A 21,421-nucleotide genomic window follows, 5' to 3' on the forward strand; every position below is an offset into this window, starting at 1 on the left:
TTCCTGATTCCACTTCCTTGCCAGGCCTTGATATTTTTGCTTTTACTTTTCCAATTTCATCATAAACATGTTACAGGCATTTCTGAAAGTAGGATTTCTCATCACTTTTGCTTTTGATAGATGATATCCAGCCACTAATGCACAGTGAGCTTAAAACTGCTGTATGGGGAATATTCTTCCCTAGTACAAACCAAAGGATGAGTTTCTCTGTCTTGGTTTATCAGGTTCAAAAGTCTATCCTCACAGGGCATGGTGGCACTTGTTTTAATCCCAGCACTCGGGAGACGGAGGTAGGAGGATCGTCGTGAGCTTGAGGCCACTCTGAAACTACATAGGGAGTTCCAGGTCAGCCTGGGCCAGAGTGATACCTCGGAAAACCAAATAATTAATTAAATAAAATAAATCTATCCTCACTGTTCTGCTTCTCAAACAGGCTAGTAATCATTCTCAACCATAATCTTCTCTATTAGCTTTCTTTGGCTGAAAATAAAGAAACCTAGCCTCAAAATTAGAAACTAAACATTAGATGATGGCCCGGTCAATGTCTGTAATTCCAGAACTTGGCAGGCTGAGACAAGAACCAGGAGTTCAACAGCAGCCTCCGCTACATGAGACCTTATCTCCAAAACGTTTTTTTTTTTTTTTTTTAACGCAAACTTAACTGAAAAGACCACCGTGAGAAAGCAGGAATAATTTCAGCAGGCCCCAAAGATAGACTCAAGAAACCTAAGATTGTTGTCAAAGAATGCCTCCATTCACACAAGGAGGGCAATTCGAATAACTTCCTATCCAAGAGTGAGATTCAGTATACTCAACAGCTGACACATCAATGTTTTCAAACAATGGCAATACAGACCAAAACCCTCAATTATGCCATATGTGTTCATAAAACTGAAAATGGGCCCTGTTCCGTCCTATATCCTCAGTCAAAATACAGAGAATGGAAAATTGTTTGGCTTAACTGAAGCCACATGTGACTGTTAGTTCACTAAAATAATATAAACTGAAGAAAGCTAACCAGCAGACTGTGTTAAGGGTTAAAACAGAGTGTAACATATCTGGTGGATTTGTACAGGGGTATTCACTATTGGCTCTGACTGAACACAAGATCCTTTTACACACAAAGGTCTGCAAATGACATTTCATTTAATATGTTGTGAACAACTTTCTACAGAAGTATACACAGAGCTTAACCTCTTTGGTTAACTGTGTAATAGAGTACTATATACCCACCATTTAATCAATCTGGCAGAAACATAATTCCCACTTATCATGATCTTTTAAATTCTTGATAAACATAAGCATCCATTTATGGAATTTCTGTCTTGAAAAGAATACACATTGATAATATTGACAGGTCATAACATATTGGCATTTGAAGACAGGAGGCAAATTTACACCATTAGTGATGAAACAGATATTATACAAATTTTAGATTTCTGATCCACTGAACTGGGAACTTTTTTTTTTTTTATGTTCTGTTTAATGAGGTGGTCAACGTCACAAATTATCTTGAATCATCTAAATGCTTAAGCTGCTTTGTTTTCATTGTTGGCCTTCCTCCACTGCTGTGCATGTTTGACAGCAAAATACCTAACTGGCATATTCGCTGAATTGTCTAGATTTCCTATAAATAGGCTTTTCCATGGTTTGTTATTTTTCACCATGCCAAAGACTTACATCCTTGTATAAGCCAATGTCTCCCTTCACAGCTTCTGGGGCTACATGTTCAACTGGGTAAAGGTTTCTTCCTTCCTGGGTGCCCCAACATTATTTTAGAGTTAGAGATATTAAGATATTTTGCATCTGTCTGAAAGGCATAAATGCATTTGTTTTTGGAAAGGTGCAAAGAAGACTATGTAAATGTCCTTTTCCCAGTATGAAGATGCCAGTATTATACACCAAATCTCATACGCAAAGCAACTGTTTCAAAAATATCCTGAATATTCTTCCCTAATTATTCCTTGCTGAAATTGTTTCAGATAAAACTGCTAAAACAAGAATATGCTCCTGAGCCCTTTTTTTAAATTATAATTTATCAACATTTTATTAAAATTTCCTCTGAAAATCATATATCCTTTTATTGACAGCTTTTCTATTTCAATATAATTTAGAAATTTCCTATAATCTGTATAAATTGCTTTACAATTTTTTGTTTTTGTTTTTGATATCAGTTGTAGTACTCCATAAAATTATAAACTGTTCTATATTGTCTCCTGCTGTAGGGCAATAAATATTTAAGGCTTAGAAAAGTTATGCACTCCTCATTGTAGCTACTCAACTCAGCCAATGCTGCATAAACAGACAGTAGATAAACCAGTAAGTATGGCTGTAGTCAAGTAAAACCCACTTAGAAACACAGGCAGGGCTTGCGAGATGGCTCAGTGGTTAAAGTGCTTGCCTGCAAAGCCTAAGGACCCTGGTTCAATTCCCCAGTACCCACGTAAAGCCAAATGCACAATGTGGTGCATGCATCTGGAGTCCATTTTCTAGAGGCCCCAGTGTGCCCATTCTCTCTTGTCTCTCTTCTGTCTCCCTCTACTTGCAAACAAATAAATAAAAATATTTTTGAAAACACAGGAAGCCTGGAAATATGTCTCAGTGGCTATGTCACTTGCCTGCAAAGCCTAAGGGCCCAGGTTTGACTCCCCAGTACCCATCTAAAGCTGGATGTACTAGGTGGCACATGCATTTGCAGTGGCTAGAAGCCCTGACGTGCCCATTCTCTTTCTCTCTCCCTCTCTCAAGTAAATAGGTAAATAAATAATTATTTTTTAAAACACATACAAACTCTATAGTAGGGATCAGCAAACATTTTTCTATAAAGGTTTAGGACACACATATTTTGGGCTCTTAACTCCACATGGCATATTCACACAACTTTACCTTTGTAGAGCGAAAATACCATATGCATTATACAAGTGAAGGAGTGTGTCTCTGTGTGTCTCATAACTTTACTTATAGACACTGAAAAAGAAATTTCACAGTTGGAAATATCCCATTTTTAACAACTTATACATACTTCTAGAAAATTTCATTTATGGATCATACAAAAACAGTTAGGCTTTAACCATAAGACAGTTTGCTGAGCCATACTACATATCAGTTTACTTCAGTTAATGTTTTTTTTGAAAGTTCAACAAGAATTCATTCATAATTCAAGTGCCTTTAAATAGATAAATCCAGTTTTTTTTTCTCATAGTGTCTGTACTTTTAACTTTATAAATCTTTCATTACTTACCCATGTTTTCTAAACTTTCTAAGACTGTTGTCAAATTAAAGCATTATTTTCTCACCAAAAATGTTGCAGTACCTTACATTCATGTAGATCAAATGGAAAATCACAATATAGTCAGCACTATAGAATCAAGTTGTTGTAATTTTTTAAGACAGGGTTCCACTAAGTTGCCCAGGCTGGCCTTGAACTCCTGCTACTCCTGCCTTGCCTCCTAACTACCAGGATTACAGGACATACCACTATACTTTTGGTATGGGATCAAATTTTACAGGAAAATGGGCAAAACCTAATAAACTATTGGGAAACCTCCTTTCTTCTATAATCTGGGCTTTCCTGATCTCAGTCTACTGAATCATTTTTACTGGAGCTGACTATAAGTTGTCAATGTTCAAAAAGAATGCTTTGTAAAAGAGCTAAGTTTGCTGAATGCTCAATATAGATCAGGCACTGTGGGAAGCATTTCATATACATTAACCAATTGAGAAGTTCTGAATACAAGTGTTATATGAGCCAATTCATTGCATTTACACTTTTACAAACACAATCTGTTACATGAGCCGATTTGTGACAACAAACAAAAGGACAGAGAGATGAGCTGTGAAAGGAGTGAAGCTGAAATGACGAGGTTCTGACACTATGGTGATGGCAGTGAGGTTGGATTCCAGACAAATTTGGGAAACAGATCTACAGGGTTTGATGTAGAAGGCAAAGGGTGTGCTGAGTCTCCAGAATGAATTCTCTGATGGCGAGCAAAGTGTGTAGTCGGCCTGAAGGCTTTCCTGCTTTTCTTGTAGTTGTAAGTTCTCTCCCCAGTATGAACTCTCTTATGTTGGTTAAGGTGTCCAATTTGGATGAAGGTTTTCCTACATTCCTTACACTCATATGGTTTCTTCCCAGAATGAATTCTCTGATGGACACTGAGGGACTGACGATGGCTAAAGGCTTTCCCACATGCACTACACTCATAAGGTTTCTCCCCAGTGTGACTTCTACGGTGACAAATAAGGGATGACTTTGTCTTGAATGCCTTTCCACATTCCACACACTCATAAGGCCTTTGGCCAGTGTGAAGTCTCTGGTGTTGAGTACATGAGGAGTTATCACCAAAGGCCTTCCCACATTCCACACATTTATAAGGTTTCTCTCCAGTATGAACCCTCTGGTGTTGGATGAGGTGTGTGGTCTGGCTAAAGGCTTTGCCACATTCCTTACACTCATATGGTTTCTCTCCCGTATGAGTTTTCTGATGCTGTGCAAGGTGAGCCTTCTGGGTGAATGCTTTGCTACAAATCTTACATCCATAGGGCTTCTCTCCTGTATGAATTCTCTGATGAGTTGCAAGCTGAGAGCTGATGCTGAAGGACTTCCCACATTCTCCACATTCAAAGGGCTTCTCCCCAGTGTGGATCCTCAGATGACTAGCAAGGTGTATATTCTGCCTAAAAGCCTTCCCACATTCCTTACATTTAAAAGGCTTTTCTCCAGAATGCACTCTTTGATGCTGAGTGAGTGACGCATGGTGGCTGAAGGCTTTCCTGCAAACGTCACATTCATATGGTTTTTCTCCGGTGTGGATCCTTTGATGTACAGTAAGGGATGAGCCATACCTGAAGGATTTGTGACACACGTCACATTTGTAGGGCTTCTCTCCTGTGTGAATCCTCCTATGTTGATTAAGCCCTATGTGATCACTGAAGGCTTTCCCACAGTCAATGCAATCAAAGGGCTTCTCCCCAGTGTGATAGTATCTCCAGTGCCGAATAAGGGATGTGTTCTGTATGAAAGCTTTACCACACTCAATGCACTCATATGGCTTCTTGCCAGTGTGGCATCTCTGATGTCGTGCAAAAGATGAACCATCACTGAAGGCCTTTCCACATTCATTACATTTATAGGGTTTCTCTCCAGTATGAATTCTCTGGTGGACAGTAAGGGATGAGCTCTGGGTAAAACTTTTCTTACATTCGTTACATTTGAAAAGTTTTTTTCCTGCATAGATTCCATCCTGTTTTAATATCACTGAAGTTTTTAGGAAACTTCTACCTGAATCACAATCACGAATTCTGTCTTCTGAATCATTTAAACAGTACCACCTTCCAGATTTGATATATATATGCTCTTTTTCCCTTGAGAAAGCTTTGCTATGAGTAATTGTTTCTTGCCCAAATGGCATCTCTTGACCATTCCTTTCAGACACACACTGAGAATCCAAATTTTCTCTGGGAGTGGAACACCCAAGTTCAGCATTGGAAGTTCTGTTTGTTACCCCTTCAGCACATGAGTCTTGCTTGGGAATTAAGTCCTGGGCTTCATGTACAGATTGCTGGCCTGAAATATATCAAGAAAGCACATCCCATTTATCATGTGCTAGGAGGAAAAGAATCTGGTAAAAGGAAAGCTGATTAGTTACTTCACTGACGGGCGAAATAAATACAAATCTTGTAGTTCCCAACATTACAATATTTATACATGCAGCCTACAGTGTATGCAAGAAGACTCCAGGTTGAATCTGTACATGGGGCTAGGAGATAAATAGAAAAACAATCAAATGGATATAACATCAGTTAAATATCAGAGGAGGAAGGAACTGAAAGGCGGTAATTCTCACTGCCTTTCTTCTTCACTTCCCATCTACGCTGCATGGTCCCTGGGCAGTCATCATTACAGGACAAATCATCATATCACAACAGCTGTCCACAGGAGCATGCAAAACACACAGTATCCTATGACATTCATTAGGAATGAAAGCCCAGACATTTCTCTACAACCTGAAAATGGTGTCTCTAGCAATCATATTTTATTTATGCATGTGAATAAAAGCTACATTACAATTGAATTGTTCAAAGTCAGTATTCATATAAATTTTTCAAATTTCCTGCTTACTCCTAAAATCTTTTTAAAAAAATCTTAATTTTTTTTTTTTCGAGGTAGAGTCTCACTCTAGCCCCAGGTTGACCTGGAATTCACTATGGAGTCTCAGGGTGGCCTTGAACTCACAGCGATCCTCCTACCTCTGCCTCCCGGTGCTGGGATTAAAGGCATGCACCATCACACCCGGCTAAAATCTTAATTATTTTTCCAACCATCCCAACCTCTAATTTTCAACAATTAATGGAGCATTGTTAGTTCACTCTTCTTTAGATAACTATTTTTACAGCATTACTGAGATAGAGTTCACAAACAATTGTATATTTAAAGTATTGATGTATCATGATATATATATGCCTTGTGAACTCATTATTACAATGTAACTAACTAACATATCCATCATCTAAAATAGAGGAAGATTTTTGTGTGTGTGGTGAGACTATTGAAGTTCTAATTTCATAGCTAATTTCAAGTATACAGTATTATTAATTATATTCACTACGTTAGGTCTTCAGAACTGATTCATCTTAGAACTTAAAAATGTGTGTCATTTGACCAATAGCATCCTTTTTTTCTGAGTTCCTAATATATGGTAACTACTATTCAACTCTGTTTCTGAAATTTTATGAGAATATACATATAAATGACATCAAGCAGTATTTCTCTTTTCATATCTGGTTTATGTAGCATTACCCTCTAGGATCAGCCACATTACTGCAAATGGTAGGATTTTCTTCTTTTAAAAGACTGAATAATCTGTGTGCATGGATGTGTGTGAGGGCATGTGTGTGCACACTAAACTCATTATTTCAACACTTGGGTTCATTCTATAACTTGGTTCTTGTGATTACTGACGTAATTAACCTGGGAGAGTGTTCATGAAGACACAGAGGAATTGGAACCCTTACATAAAGTGAGAATGTAAAATTGTGCAGCTGCTGTGTGAAAGAGCTGATGCGTGTATGGGTGTGGTGGTGCAGGCCTGTCATCCAGGATTGGGGAAGCGGAGTCAGAAAGTTCAGGAAGTCAAGATCATCCTCAGTTACATAGGGAGTATGAGGCCAGTGTATACCTTTTAAGACCTTATCTTTAAAAAAATCATTTATTTTTATTTTTAGAGAGAGAGAAAGAATTGGCATGCCAAGGCCTCAGTAACTGTAATCGAACTCCATATGTTTGCACCATCTAGTGGTTATTGCAGCCTTATGCTTGCCTCACCTTTCTGCATCTGGCTTATGTGAAATCTGGAGAGTCAAACATGGGTCCTTAGGCTTCACAGGCAAGTGCCTTAACTGCTAAGCCATCTCTCCAGCTCTTAAAAATGTTTTAAATATATTTAAATTATTTATTTATTTATTTATTTATTTATTTGAAAGATAAGGAGGCAGATAGAGAATGGGTGCATCAGGGCCTCTAGCCACTGCAAACAAACTCCAGGTGCATCACTACCTTGTACAGCTGGCTTTTACATGGGTACTGGGGAATCGAACCTGGGTCCTTATGCTTCACAGGCAAGCAACTTAACCACTAAGCCATCTCTCCAGCCCTTAAATTTTTTTGTTTTTTACTTATAGCTCTGAATAACATATGTGAAAAAGTTTGAGACAATACAGCAGTGAATTAATATGTTTATATGTAAAAATTACTGAGATTGGAAAATATTTAATAAAAAATTAGGAAATGAGGGCTGGAGAGATGGCTTAGCGGTTAAGCGCTTGCCTGTAAAGTCTAAGGACCCAGGTTCAAGGCTTGATTCCCCGGGACCCACGTTAGCCAGACGCACAAGGGGGCGCACGCGTCTGGAGTTCGTTAGCAGTGGCTGGAAGCCCTGGCGTGCCCATTCTCTCTCTCTCTCTCTCTCTCTCTCTCTCTCTCTGTCTCTTTCTCTCTCTGTCACAGTCAAATAAATAAAATAAAAATGAACAAAAAATTTTTTAAAAATTAAGAAATGAGTTAGACAAGGGACAGTTTATAACAAAAAAGTAAAATTTTAGGGGAGCCAGGCATGGTGGTGCACACCTTTAATCCCAGCACTCAGGAGGCAGAGGTAGGAGGATTACTGTGAGTTCAAGGCCACTCTGAGAATACAGAGTGAATTCCATGTCAGCCTGGGCTACAGCGAGACCCTACCTCAAAAAACCAAAAAATAAAAAATTTTAGGGGAATATATTCAATCTTTTTTGCAATAAAATAATAACTTTATGTTATATACTCTTTCACCAAATGGTAAGTGTGATGGCTTGAATGAGACATCCCCCTATAGTTTCATGTGTTTTAAATATATGGTCCCCAGCTTGTGCAATTTGGGAGGCGGAGCCTTGCCAGGAGGAGGTGTGTCACTGGGGGTGGATCCTGAGGTTTATTAGCCCAGCTTGCCTGTGCGAGATAGCTCAGATCACTCTTGTGGCTTTCCGCCAGCTGCTATGGCAAAACAGGATGCCCAACCTCTGCTCTACTATCCTTTCTGCGCCACGATGAAGCTTCCCCTTGAGACTAAAAGCCAAAATAAACCTTTCCTCCCATCAGCTGCTCTTGCCAGATGTTCTGTCCAAGCAACAAGAAGGTAACTATAAAAGTAAGTAAAAGTTGGCACAGGCATATAAATATGCAATGCTTTGAGAGCCCAGCAGATCATTTTATCCAGGGAAACAGTAACCCCAAAACATGTAGTTTTCATGGACATAGAGAAGTTTGTCATAAATTTACCTTAAGTATTAAGAAATGTGAGTAACCTAATAAGCAATGGTATACCTGCTTAAAATGCCTATGGGAAACACGTACACATACCTGAGTTACATTATAATTCATACTGTGAACCAAAACAGGTAAAATAACTAATCATGGTTTTCCATTCTTCTTCTAAATATGGAACATAATTGCATTTTCTTCAAACTAGTATTGTCAAAGGAAATTTCTTTTCCATTCCTTGTGCGCAAGAGGGATTAGAGGGCTGAGGGCTGGCTTAGTAGTTAATATGGTTGCCTGAGAAGCTGAGGGACCCATGTTCAACTCCCCGGATCCCACATAAGCCGGACACCCAAGGTGACGCCAACACAAGGTGGTGCATGCATCTAGATTTTAATTGTAGTGGCTAGAGGCCCTGGCATGCCAATTCTCTCTCTTTCTCTCTCTCTCTCTCTCTCTCTCTCTCTCTCCCTCTTTCTCTCTTTCTCATTAAAAAAAAAAAAAAAAAAAAAAAAAAGGGAGCCGGGCGTGGTGGTGCACGCCTTTAATCCCAGCACCCGGTAGTCAGAGGTAGGAGGATTGCTGTGAGTTTGAGGCCACCCTGAGACTCCATAGTGAATTCCAGGTCAGCCTGGGCTAGAGTGAGACCTCAAGAAAAAAAAAAAAAAGAGGAAGAAGGGACCTGCTTCTGTCATCTTTCAGTAAGACTTCTGCTCATCCTGGCTTGCTGAAACACAGGAGTCACTGGGAAGAATATCTGCCATGTTTCTCTGCAATCCCTGGGAAACACAAGTTATCCGCAAGCACATCTCACCCTCTCCACTAGAATAATTCAATAGTCCACACAAGACAAGTCAATTCTTGCTTTCTCCACTGCCTACGAGCACTAATCAGAGATGCATATGAAACAAATGCCCATGTGACCACAGAAGAAGCAGCCTTTGGAAGAGGCTCAAAAGTACATTAGGACTGGTCATGGTGGCACATGTCTTTAATCCTAGCACTCAGAAGGCAGAGATAGGAGGATCACTGTGAGTTTCAGAGCAGGCTGAGACTACATAGTGAATTCTAGGTCAGGCTGGACTAGAGTGAGACCTTACTTCAAAAAAAAAAAAAAAAAAAGGAACTAAAGGTAGGAGGATTGTGAGTTCAAGGCCACATTAAAACTACAAAGGGAATTCCAGGTCAGTCTGGGCTAGAGCAAAACCCTACTTCAAAAGACCAAAAAAAAAAAAAAAAAAAAGGACAGGGGCTGGACAGATGGCTCAGTCACTTGCCTGCACTGAGTTTGATTCCCCAGTACCCAAGTAAAGCCAAATGCACAAGATGGATCTGGAGTTTGCAGTAGTTAGAAGCCCTGTTACACCCATTCTATCTGCCTCTCTCCCCCACTCAGATGAATAAAATTAAATTAAAAATACACTAGGGGGACCGAGAGATGGCTCAGCAGTTAAGGCTCTTGTCTACAAAGCCGAAGGACCTGGATTCAACTCCCCAGTATCCACATAAAACCAGATGTACAAAGTGGCACATGTGTCTGAAGTTCATTTGCAGTGGCTACATACCCTGACATGCCTATTCTCTCTCTCTTTCTCTCCCTGTATTTCTGTCTATCTCTGCTTGCAAAGAAAGAAGAAAGAAAGAAAGAAACAGAGAAAGAAAGAAAGAAAGAAAGAAAGAAAGAAAGAAAGAAAGAAAGAAAGAAAGAAAGAAAGGAGAGAGAGAGAGAGGAGGGAGGAGGGAATAAAGAAAAGAAAAAGAGCCGGATATAGTGGCATACACGCCTTTAATCGCAGCACTTGGGAGGCAGAGGTAGGAGGATCACCATGAGTTCAAGGCCACCCTGAGACTACATAGTGAATTCCAGGTTAGCCTGGGCTAGAGTGAGACCCTACCTTGAAAAAAAAAAAAGAAAAGAAAAAGAAAAAAGAAAGATACATACTTATGAGTCAGGAAAACTCACTTAGGAAACTGAGAAGCTAAGGCATACACAAGCTCTTAATAATAAAAAGAAAAACGACAAGGAAATGAGTTAAGAGAAGGCAGAGCAAAGAGTAATTTTGAAATCCCAGAGTTTCATTTCCTCTCCATTCCTGGAACCGGTGGCTGAGTGAGGAGGGTTCAGATCACAGTAACAGCTAAGCTCCCCCTGTAGTGACTCCACCACCCCTCTACACTCACCTGAGAACAAGCCTGCCGCCAGCTCTCTTTGCCTCACCCAGGGCTCCTTCCCTTTGTCCAGTAAGGCAACCAAATTTGTCTTAGAAACACAATTTCCTAGCAATAAAAAGAGATAAGAGTTTGGTTATGCCTTGTCATTCTGTGATTGAGGAGCAGCTTCCATGGTTTTGACAGAAGTATTATTGCAGGAAAAATGAACATCTACAAGATGGCACTTTGTAAGTGCAATGAAGATACAAATGAACAAAGAGTCAAGCTCTTATCAATCTGGAGAAAAAGTTCAGGCAGCACTCAGAAACCCTCTGCCTGCTCCGTAATCAAAACCTGAGGTGGGAAAAGGAAGAGCACCTGCAGGTAGCCTCAGATCTGGAAGGAGGACAGCCTTACCTATGGACCCCCGGTCATTATGATTCTTGCACATCACAGTCTTATGGGAACTGTTCTGAGCTGGGTCTAGCAGCTGGGAGAAGACTACAGATGTAGTTGTGATGGTCTCCAAGCCCTGAAAAGTTTCAAACACATTCAGAAACCTGCATGGCCATGGTGAAGTGGACTGTGTCCACACACAGTAAACAGCACATTCTGTAACAAAATGTGTCCCTCGAGTGCTGAGTAAACCAGTATGACCTGGCATGAGATACATTATATATGCTTAGGTGCAAGAGGAGAAAAACAGGAGGAATGATTGAGATCCTGCTCAAGTGAAGTCAAACATGTCTTTCCTCAACAGCCCTTTTGTGGCTCGTCCCAATGCATACGCCTTCCTCTCAACACTCTTCTTAGGTGTATCAAGATAGTGTGTACTAACACTTCTGGGTTGCAAAATCTGACCACACAAAATACTGTATTCAGGGCTGGAAAGATTGCTTGGTGGTTAAGGCTTTTCCTGTGAAGCCTAAGGACCCATGTTCAACTTCCCCGGTCCCACGTAAGCCAGACACACAATGATACGTAAGCACAAGGTCACACATGTGCACAAGGGAGCACGTGTGGTGTCTGGACTTCTTTGTGGTGGCTGGAGGCCCTAGCATGCCAATTCTCTCCCCTCACCTCTCATTCCTCTCTCTCTCTCTCTCTCTCTCTCTCTCTCTCTCAATATATATATATATATATATACACACACACACACACACACACACACACACACACACACACACACAAACACACATATTGCAGCCAGGCATGGTGGCACATGCCTTTAATCCCAGCACTTGGAAGGCAGAGGTAGGAAGATCACTGTGAGTTCAAGGCCACCCTGAGACTACATAGTGAATTGCAATTCAGCCTGGGCTAGAGTGAGACCCTACCTCAAAAACAAACAAACAAAAAAAGCAAATTATTATATTCAGACAGAAGCTTACTTCTCCACACTCAATTTTTTCATAAAGGACTGCTTTATAAAGAATATTTCCAAAGTATAATTGTGAGTTCAAGGCCAGCCTAATACTATGTAGTGAATTCCATGTCAGCCTGGGCTACTGCGAGACCCTACCTCAAAAAAAAAAAAAGAGTATTTCCTGTTGCCTGAAGTTTATCTCCTGACTCACCAGCTGTTTCTCACACAGAGGATCATAATCCCACTTTTCCCCTAACATGGAATACTCCAGCCTGTAGCCTGTGAGTTTCTTTGTTTCCTCTGCCTGGGATACCTTTTCTTCATTTAAGTCCTTTACAGGAAATTCCTTGATCTCCTGCATAGCCTTCAAGCCTGAAAAATATTAAGAAAGTGAATATCTTTTATTATGTGTGGCATGAGAAAAAAAAAAAACCTTCTACCAAGTAATTAATAATAAAAAAATAATTTTTTAAAAAAAGGAAAAAAAAAAACCTTCAAAAATACAACCAGAAGAATTAAACCCCTCATAAAAGCATGGCATTTTGGAAGGTTTTATATGACTAACAATGTTCAATAAATCTTACTTTTCCATAAATGGGTGCAGCTATCATTCTCTAGGGTCCAATATGAATGTACTATGCGTTAGATAGAAGGCTAGAAAAACAATTGAAAATCAAGGGATAAAGGATTTGCTTGTGGATGGAGAGATGGCTGATGGTTAAGACTCTTGGCCCTTAGTCTTCACAGGTAAGCGCCTTAACTGCTGAGCCATCTCTCCAGCCCTGGTCCTGTTTTTTTGAGATGAAGCCCAGGCTGACCCAGAACTTGCGTACTCACCGCGGCACTGGCCTCTTGTCATCTTTTTTTTCATAATCCAGGGATCTTCTCCTTGCTCCAACGAGAGAATCATATCAGGCTTGGAATCACAAAGGCCTGCACATGTAAGAAGAACAAGACGTGGTCGTGCTCGAGGTCTGCCCATCGTCAGGATGTAGTGCCCTTGACTCAATGTAAGAGGGTACTATGGGGCTGGAAAGATTGCTGAGTGATTACGGGTGCCCTTGACTCAATGTAAGAGGGTACTATGGGGCTGGAGAGATTGCTGAGTGATTACGGCACTTGCCTATGAGGCCTAAGGACCCATGTTTGATTTCTCAGTACCCATGAAAGCCAGGTGCACAAGGTGGAACATGCGTCTGGAGTTCACTTGCAGTGCCTAGAGGCCCTTGTGTGCCATTCTCTCTCCCTCTCCCTCTCTCTCTGTCAAATAAATACATCTTTTTAAAAAAGGGTAGTGAAGGACTCACTGCAAAGAAACAAAGTCACAGTAGTGGATGAGGCTCAAGAGGTAAGAGTAGGGGTGGAGACTCCCTCACCTAGTAATGCCAGGCTTCTGTAGTTCTCCAACATCACCTTCCTGTACAGACTCTTCTGTGTGGCATTCAGCCATTCCCACTCCTCTTGGGAGAACACTATAACCACATCTCCAAATGTCACTAAGCCCTGAAAGGATAAAACCACATCATTGCTCAACCAGCATTCACATCCCACATGACTGGTATGTTCTAATTTAAAAAAATTAAAAAAAAAAAACAACACTGCTCCCCTACCCCGCGCGACCCCACTTCACATTCCTATGCTTAGGTCCAAACCCAGTATCTTGGAGATAGAGTTTAAAGACGTAATGTTAAATGAGGTCATAAAAAGGTAGGGCCCTCATCCAATCTCACTGGTGCCCCTATAATAGAAAAAAGAGACACCAGGGGTATGTACACTGCAGGACCTAGCACATTCTAAGCACATATGTCACTGAGCTACACTCCCAGCTCTGGGAAGCTTGTTTGCTGTCATAACCTCCAGAGTCAAGAAAGTAACATGTGGCCGGGCATGGTGGCACACGCCTTTAATCCCAGCACTTGGGAGGCAGAGGTAGAAGGATCATCATGAGTTTGAGGCTACACCTGAGACTACATAGTGAAATCCAGGTCAGCCTGGGCTAGAGTGAGATCTTACCTCAAAAAACCAAAGAAAAGAAAAGAAAGGAATGTGGAGACAATCTCTGCCCTTGGAGAATCTGCAGCTTTGAGAAGCACATACATAAAATATTTCAAATCCAGCTTAAACAAAATGAATGCTAAACTGTCCAGTACCATACATACTCAAGCATTTCTCAGCCTCGGAACATGTGTGGCCCAGAGCAGTATAAGAACATGGCCAGAATACAGGAGATGAACTTCAAAAGACCAACATGGCAATTCCTCAAACTGTAACCTAAGGATTTCTATCTCATGTTATTATTATTGTTGTTGTTTGAGGTAGGAGCTCGCTCTAGCCCAGGCTGACTTGGTCTCAGGCTAGCCTCAAACTCACAGATCCTCCACCTCTGCCTCCCGAGCATAGGTATTAACAGTGTGCACCACCATACTCTACAGAATTTCTGTTTTACTTTTAGAGTTTACTAGATTTTCATTAAGACAAAAACAAAACCTAACAATATTTTTTCTTGGGTAAAAATAAATTTAGTAAGAGTGAAACCCACTATAATTTTTTATATACTGTACTCAAATTGATAAAAATGGGGCTGAAGAGATGGCTTAGCAGTTAAAGCACTTGCCTTCAAAGCCTAAGGACCCAGGTTTGATTCCCCAGTGCCGACATAAAGCCGGGTGCACAAGTGGAGCATACAACTGGAGATTGTTTACAGGGGCTGGAGGCTCTGGCATGCCCATTCTGTCTGTCTCTCTTATCTTTCTTTCTCACTGCTTACAAATAAATAAATAGTTTTTAAAAATTGATAAAATGTATTTAAGAACCAAGATACCAAAGCTGGCCCTGTGCCACCCTGTGTGAACCCTGGCAATCCCATGTTTTCCTGTATGGTGTACCCAAAGACCCTCTGTACAGCAACATCTCTATCCGAGCCTCAGATGATTATGTATAAAACCAGCGCAGGCCACTGTGGTGCATTCTCTCCTCTGCCGCAGTTCCTCCCATGCAACTACAAGCCCAAGGAGCAGGCGTTCTCCAGCTTCATCAGAGCCACAGGCTTCTATCAGAACAACAGTCTGAACACCAGGCCTGACCAAAGCCGAACCATTGACTGTCCTAGATTTCAACACACTCTGTGAAGATGTGCTACTCAAGAAAGCAGGTATTAAATGTACAACTAAAGTAGCTAAATTGGGATATGAAAAGATTTAAATAAAAAGTACTTGAGTACATATTTTTAAGCTCTCTTTAAGAAATAAAACTTTTTAACTGAAAAACAAACAAAAAAAGAACCAAGGTACCAAATAGGACATGTCTGCAATGGTAGCACTTGGAAGGCAGAAGCAGGAGGATCTGGAGTTCAAGTCCAGCCTCAGCTACATAATGAGTTCTATGCCAACCTGGACCGCCTTAGAGCCTGTCTCAAAAATGATAAATGGATATGATGAAGAATGGAATTTCAAAGGGGAAAGTGCAGGGGGGGGAGGTATTACCATGGGATATTTTTTATAATTATGGAAAATGTTAATAAAAATTGTGAAAATAAAAAATAAATAAATAAAAATATGCAAAAAAAAATGACAAATGGGGCTGGGCGTGGTGGTGCACTCCTTTAATCCCAGCACTCGGGAGGCAGAGGTAGGAGGATCACAACGGGTTCAGTTCACCCTGAGAATACATAGTGAATTCCAGGTCAGCCTGGGCTTGAGCGAGAACCTACCTCGAAAAACAACAAGAACAAAAAAGAATAAATGAATGAGCAAAAGAAGAAAGAAAGAAAAATGAGCAGCTCAGGGATGCAGGAAGAATTAAAAGGCATCACAAGCACATCCACTTACAAGCTGGGGCACAAGCAGCATTTTCCTATCCCAGTAGCTAGTGACACTGTTCATGTCTGACTGGTAGACGTTTATGGAGTACATTTTATGATTTTGGCATACAACTCTGATAGACATTCCAATAAATTTGTTGTTCTGTTGTTATTCTTGGTTTTTTTTGTTTGTTTGTTTTTGGTGTTTTTTTTTTTTTTTTTGAGTCAGGGTCTCATGTAGCCCTATCTGGCCCCAAATTTGCTACGTAGTAAAGGATGACCTTGAACTCCTGATTCTCCAGCCTTCAACTTCCAAGTACTAAGAGTACAGGCATGAGCCACCACGCCAACAAATTTTAAATCACATTAAAACACTGACACGGGCTAGAGATAGTGGCACATGCCTTTAATCCCAGCACTAGGGAGGCAGAAGTAGGAGAATCACCATGAGTTCAAGGCCACCCTGAGACTACATAGAAAAAGAATTGGAAAAGAAAAAAACTCTGACACAGAGGATCTGTGGATAACAGAAAGACACATTGTCCTTTTCTCTCTGGTATCTGTGAATCCTAATCCTAATCTTCTCACCCTGCCAATCTGAGTCTCCCTCCCTATGCCACATGTGATTACACCAAACCTAATTTAAATATCCACCCAAAAAAGCCATAAAACTGACTAATTCCTAAACTCTTTATTGAAAGATGTGTGCTAAAAGAAATTGATGTTCCCCAGAGCTTGGTGTCTATGAATAAGACACTACCATATCATTAACCTGCCACCAACTTTGAAGGCATTTTAACTCAATCAGGTAAAGGTAAGTCAAAAGGGTTTTGTAAATGATGTCTTGACTTGTGTGTAGAGAGTAAACTCTTCTGCTCTATTTATCATCTATCTGTCTAATCTATACTTCTCTCGAATAAATATAGTTTTATATTTTTTATTTATTTATTTGAGAGAGAGACAGAGAGAGCGGCAGATAGGGAAAATGGGTGAGCCAGAGCCTCTAGACACTGCAAACAAACTCTAGACACATGTACCACCTTGTACCTCTGGCTTATGCATTTCCAACCATGAGAAATCATTCAAGATAAGTGGAACAAAGAATGGGCTGAATCAGTCTGGAGAGATGGCTTAGCAGTTAAGGCGCATGCCTACAGACCTAAGGACCCATGTTCCACTCTCCAGATCCCACCTTAGTCAGAGCGCACAAAGGTGAGGCAAGCACAAGGTCACATATGCCCACTAGGTGATTTAAGCATCTGGAGTTCCATTGAAGTGGCTGAGGCCCTGGAGTGCCAATTCTGTCTGTCAATCTCTCTCTCTATCTCTAAAATATAAATAAATAGATGATTGATTGATTGATTGATTGATTGATAGATAGATAGATAGATAGATAGTGCCTTTTTAAAAAAAAATGGGCTGACCAAGAAGGGACATGGGTTGGGATAACGGGTGTTGTATGGTGTTTTTTCCTTCTGGGCATAATAACATGGAGCCATTTTGAGGTAAAAAATGTTTTGGGCAGATAGACATGACAGCTTTAGAATGGCACAATGCAATGGTACAAGATAATGGTAATGGAGATTTTGACAACTCCCTAGTGGATGGAGGAAGTGAGGGTCACAAGATCCTCACCTGAAGTTACAGCTCCTGCCTGGCCCCCACCCAGCTGCAGGTGGTCTTGGGAAGAGCTAGATTATATAGGAGGCAGAAGGTCAACCAGTAGCGGGACTCCAAGTTGCAGTGTCCATGAAGTTGCCATCGACGGTGGGGTGGGCCTTTGTGGTGATGCAGTTGTCCCTGAAGGACCCATGCTCCCGTCAAGTAACCCCTCACCCTGCTCTGTAAATAACCCCAATAAACTCACCAAACCTGGTTTTAGTGTAATTGCCCTTTGGTCTGTCTTCTGTGCCCTATCTGGTGGAGAGGGTGCTTGCATCTCCCCAAGGGAAAAGTTTTTTTCCCCAAGACAACAAGGAACCAGGGAAGGAAATCCTAATCCCTGATCATTTTACACCTATCTCTGTAGTCCGTCACTCACCAGAATATGAGGAATGGAAACCAGCACCCAGGACAGGTCTCTTAAACTGAAAACTTCTCAGAGAAAATAAACATCATCAAATGCTGAAGAGTGACATCATTTTTGAAAGGAGAGAGGAATCCCCCAAACTCACCTGAGACGTGTTTTGGGGTTCAGTTCCGATCCAGGGAGGCTCTTGTTTGTGGTTTCTCTCCTGGTGGAGGGCCTTCTCTCTGGGGGGCAGAACTAGAAAGGAGGAAGGGGTGGAGATCAAGTCTATACAAGAGTCTCAAGTCACCAGCTTAGAAATGTCCCTCCCTGGGCTGGAGAGACGGCTTAGCCGTTAAGCGCTTGCCTGTGAAGCGTAAGGACCCCGGTTCGAGGCTCGGTTCCCCAGGTCCCACGTTAGCCAGATGCACAAGGGGGCGCACGCGTCTGGAGTTCGTTTGCAGAGGCTGGAAGCCCTGGCGCGCCCATTCTCTCTCTCCCTCCATCTGTCTTTCTCTCTCTGTCTGTCGCTCTCAAATAAAAAAATTTTTAAAAATTAAAAAAATAAAAAAGAAATGTCCCTCCCTGTATGAGCGAGTTGGGGACACTTTTAGAAGAGGTGGAGTCCTGTCAGAACTGGGAGGGAAGGAATGGGGAAATTCCTATCTCAGGGACCATGGAAACGGGCACATGTCTAGATAGAGTGACTCCAAAGAAGTCAACGTCCCTCGCTTGCTACTTCACTGCTGTGGTTCAACTTCCAGATACTTGGATGTTTCCTGATCCACCACACTTGGAGACCACCTAGGCCTCGCCCTCCCTTCACATCCAGACGGATGGTGACTGTCCACCCCGCGCAGACACCTGCCACCCTCACCTTTGCGCACAGGCCCCGAGGTCACTGCTCCTCGCCGGCCCCTGGAGGCGAGACCATTCCTCGAGGGCGGCCTTCCCCGGGCAGGGCGGGCACGAGCGGTCGCAGTCCCCGCCGTCACGCCACGGCCCAGGCCGGGCTTTGTGTAAGGGGCGCCTTGTCCCTGGAGGGCCCCGAGCTCGCGGCCCCGCATGTCACCGGAGGGGCGCGCACATGCTCCGCGAGGACGACTCGGACGGCCCCCGGGATGCCCTCACGGGGACACACCCCCAGCCACACCTGCGGGCCGAGTGGGCACCCGCTGGACCGAGTCCGCCCCGCCCCGCCCAGCCCATCCCAGCCCAGCCCCGCCCAGCCCCAACCATCCAGCTCCGGCCGCTCTCCGGAGGAGACGCGAGGCCCTCTGGGAAGTGTAGTCTCACGCTAAGACGACGCAGGGGCTTACTGCCGCTTAAGCCGTAAGGCGCGAATCAGCCCCGCCCGGCCTGGACCACACATTACCGGAAGTGAGTGTAGCCTCGGCGCAAAGCCCTACGGGAAATGTAGTCTGAGCAAAGGCGGCAGAAGTGCTCCCGTTGGGGCTCTGCCAGGAGCGAACTGGCGCTTTCTTGGTATGGTGTCCCCCACTTCCTCTAGGATCGCGCCCGGTGCACTTGTATTACCCGCCGGCTAACTCGGGTCCAGGCGGGAGCAGTACTCACCTGTCGTCCCCAGCGGAATAGGGGCACGTTGTTATGGGGGCTATATCCCTACTGCTTCTGATGGAGAATTATGGGGTGAGGGTGCTCACCCCCAATGCTCATCCTCCATAATTCTGTCACTGTGTGGTAGCACATTAGTGTTGCTCCTCTTTGTCACTCATCGCTTCACAAAGAGCTGCCTACCTCTCAATTACCTCCTCTGGTGTGTGTCTTCATGTGTAGGAGGGTCTGGCTCTAGCTCAGGCTGACCAGAAATTCACTCTGCAGTCTCAGGCTGGCCTCGAACTCACAACAATCCTCCTGAACCTCTGCCTCCCGAGTGCTCCGATTAAAGATCCAAGTCCAAAGGGATACCATCTTTTAGCACAGCATCAAGACAACTCGAATGCCCGAGCCAGAGCACATGGAGCAGTGAGGCCTCCGTGGCCACCATCACAAGTTCAAGGACCTCCACACGACCTGTCAAGCCCAGACACCCACTCTTCTGACTGCATTTGTCTCCTTTTCCTTGGGACCTGAGCTGAATTATGAGGATTTACATCCCGGAGCAATCCAAGGGCCCTTGATCCATGTGCGTAAGAATGGACAAGTTCAGCATTTACCCTTCAGTGCACTTCAGGCTCAAACAAAAGGCGGTTTCAGCCAACCCAGGAGGTATATACATTGAATCGCAACATTCTGAAGGCCGAGGTAGGAGGATCCCCCTGAGTTCGAGGCCATCCTGAGACTACAGAGTGAATTCCAGGTCAGCCTGAACTAGAGCAAGAACTTATCTTGGAAAAAAAAAAAGGCGGGGGCTGGAGAGATGGCTTAGCGGTTAAGCGCTTGCCTGTGAAGCCTAAGGACCCCGGTTCGAGGCTCGCTTCCCCAGGTCCCACGTTAGCCAGATGCAAAAGGGGGCGCACACATCTGGAGTTCGTTTGCAGAGGCTGGAAGCCCTGGCGCGCCCATTCTCTCTCTCTCCCTCTATCTGTCTTTCTCTCTATGTCCATCGCTCTCAAATAAAAAAAAAAAAAAAAGGCGGGGGTGGCTGTTTCAGGGGCAGATGATCCAGCCACTGACTGAGCTCTGGAAGGCGCTGCTAGTTGCCCTCTCAGGTGTCTCTTCTGTACTTTTTCCAAGAAACAGATCACAAAAGGCACACAATGAAGGTATAATATTCTTGGCTTTACATATAGAACAAACAGAACGTACAGCACTAACATAAAGACATCTAGGAATTTCCAAAATGTTTTGGAATTAAACACCACATCTATAACCACTGAGTAAAAGAGCACATCTAAAATATTTTTTTAAAAAAAAACATACTTTGAAAAAAAAAAGACATGATACCAATAAAGGTACCATGTGATTCCTTCTAAGTAAAGGAAACAAGATACTTCTATCATTTTGAAAATTAAATAATTATGTTGCCATTAGAAAATGTTTTGAACTAAGGTAAAATGAAACTGTGTGTCAAGACTTGTAGACAGCAACTACAATAATTTTGTGGAAAACAGTAGTCAGTACAGATATTTAAAAAATATGAAGGCTGCAAAACTAATCTTCCTTGAAAAAAAGTAAACAATCAAATACTGTGAGCAATGCTGGCCCATTAGATAAAAGGTGAAGTAAACCAACCCTTGGAAAGAGCTCAATTTAGCAAAATTTTCTCAGGAACAAAAATATCACTTGAATAACCCTATATTCATTGAAAATTATAGACCAATATCCCTCATGTGCATAGATGCA

General features: G+C 42.4%; 2 protein-coding genes across 2 annotated transcripts in view; one reads left to right on the forward strand and one right to left on the reverse strand.

The window, feature by feature from the left end:
- Positions 1-623: 623 nt before the first annotated feature.
- The window catches only part of Zfp28 (ZFP28 zinc finger protein), a 37,729-nt gene continuing 16,931 nt past the window's right edge, over positions 624-21,421 (reverse strand). The window contains 8 exon segments of the mRNA XM_045133318.1: positions 624-5,566; positions 10,973-11,068; positions 11,360-11,474; positions 12,520-12,680; positions 13,146-13,241; positions 13,685-13,811; positions 18,282-18,373; positions 18,993-19,241. Of these exon segments, the coding sequence (XP_044989253.1) occupies positions 3,873-5,566; positions 10,973-11,068; positions 11,360-11,474; positions 12,520-12,680; positions 13,146-13,241; positions 13,685-13,811; positions 18,282-18,373; positions 18,993-19,241 (2,630 nt within the window). The 3' untranslated portion in view covers positions 624-3,872.
- Positions 13,860-15,436, forward strand: LOC105945011 (uncharacterized protein C15orf65-like). Its single transcript, XM_012952017.1, has 2 exons — positions 13,860-13,866; positions 15,126-15,436. Exons 1-2 carry the CDS (start codon positions 13,860-13,862, stop codon positions 15,434-15,436), a joined length of 318 nt encoding a protein of 105 aa, XP_012807471.1.

This window comes from Jaculus jaculus, chromosome 14 (genome assembly GCF_020740685.1).
Source record: "Jaculus jaculus isolate mJacJac1 chromosome 14, mJacJac1.mat.Y.cur, whole genome shotgun sequence".
Taxonomy (NCBI): domain Eukaryota; kingdom Metazoa; phylum Chordata; class Mammalia; order Rodentia; family Dipodidae; genus Jaculus; species Jaculus jaculus.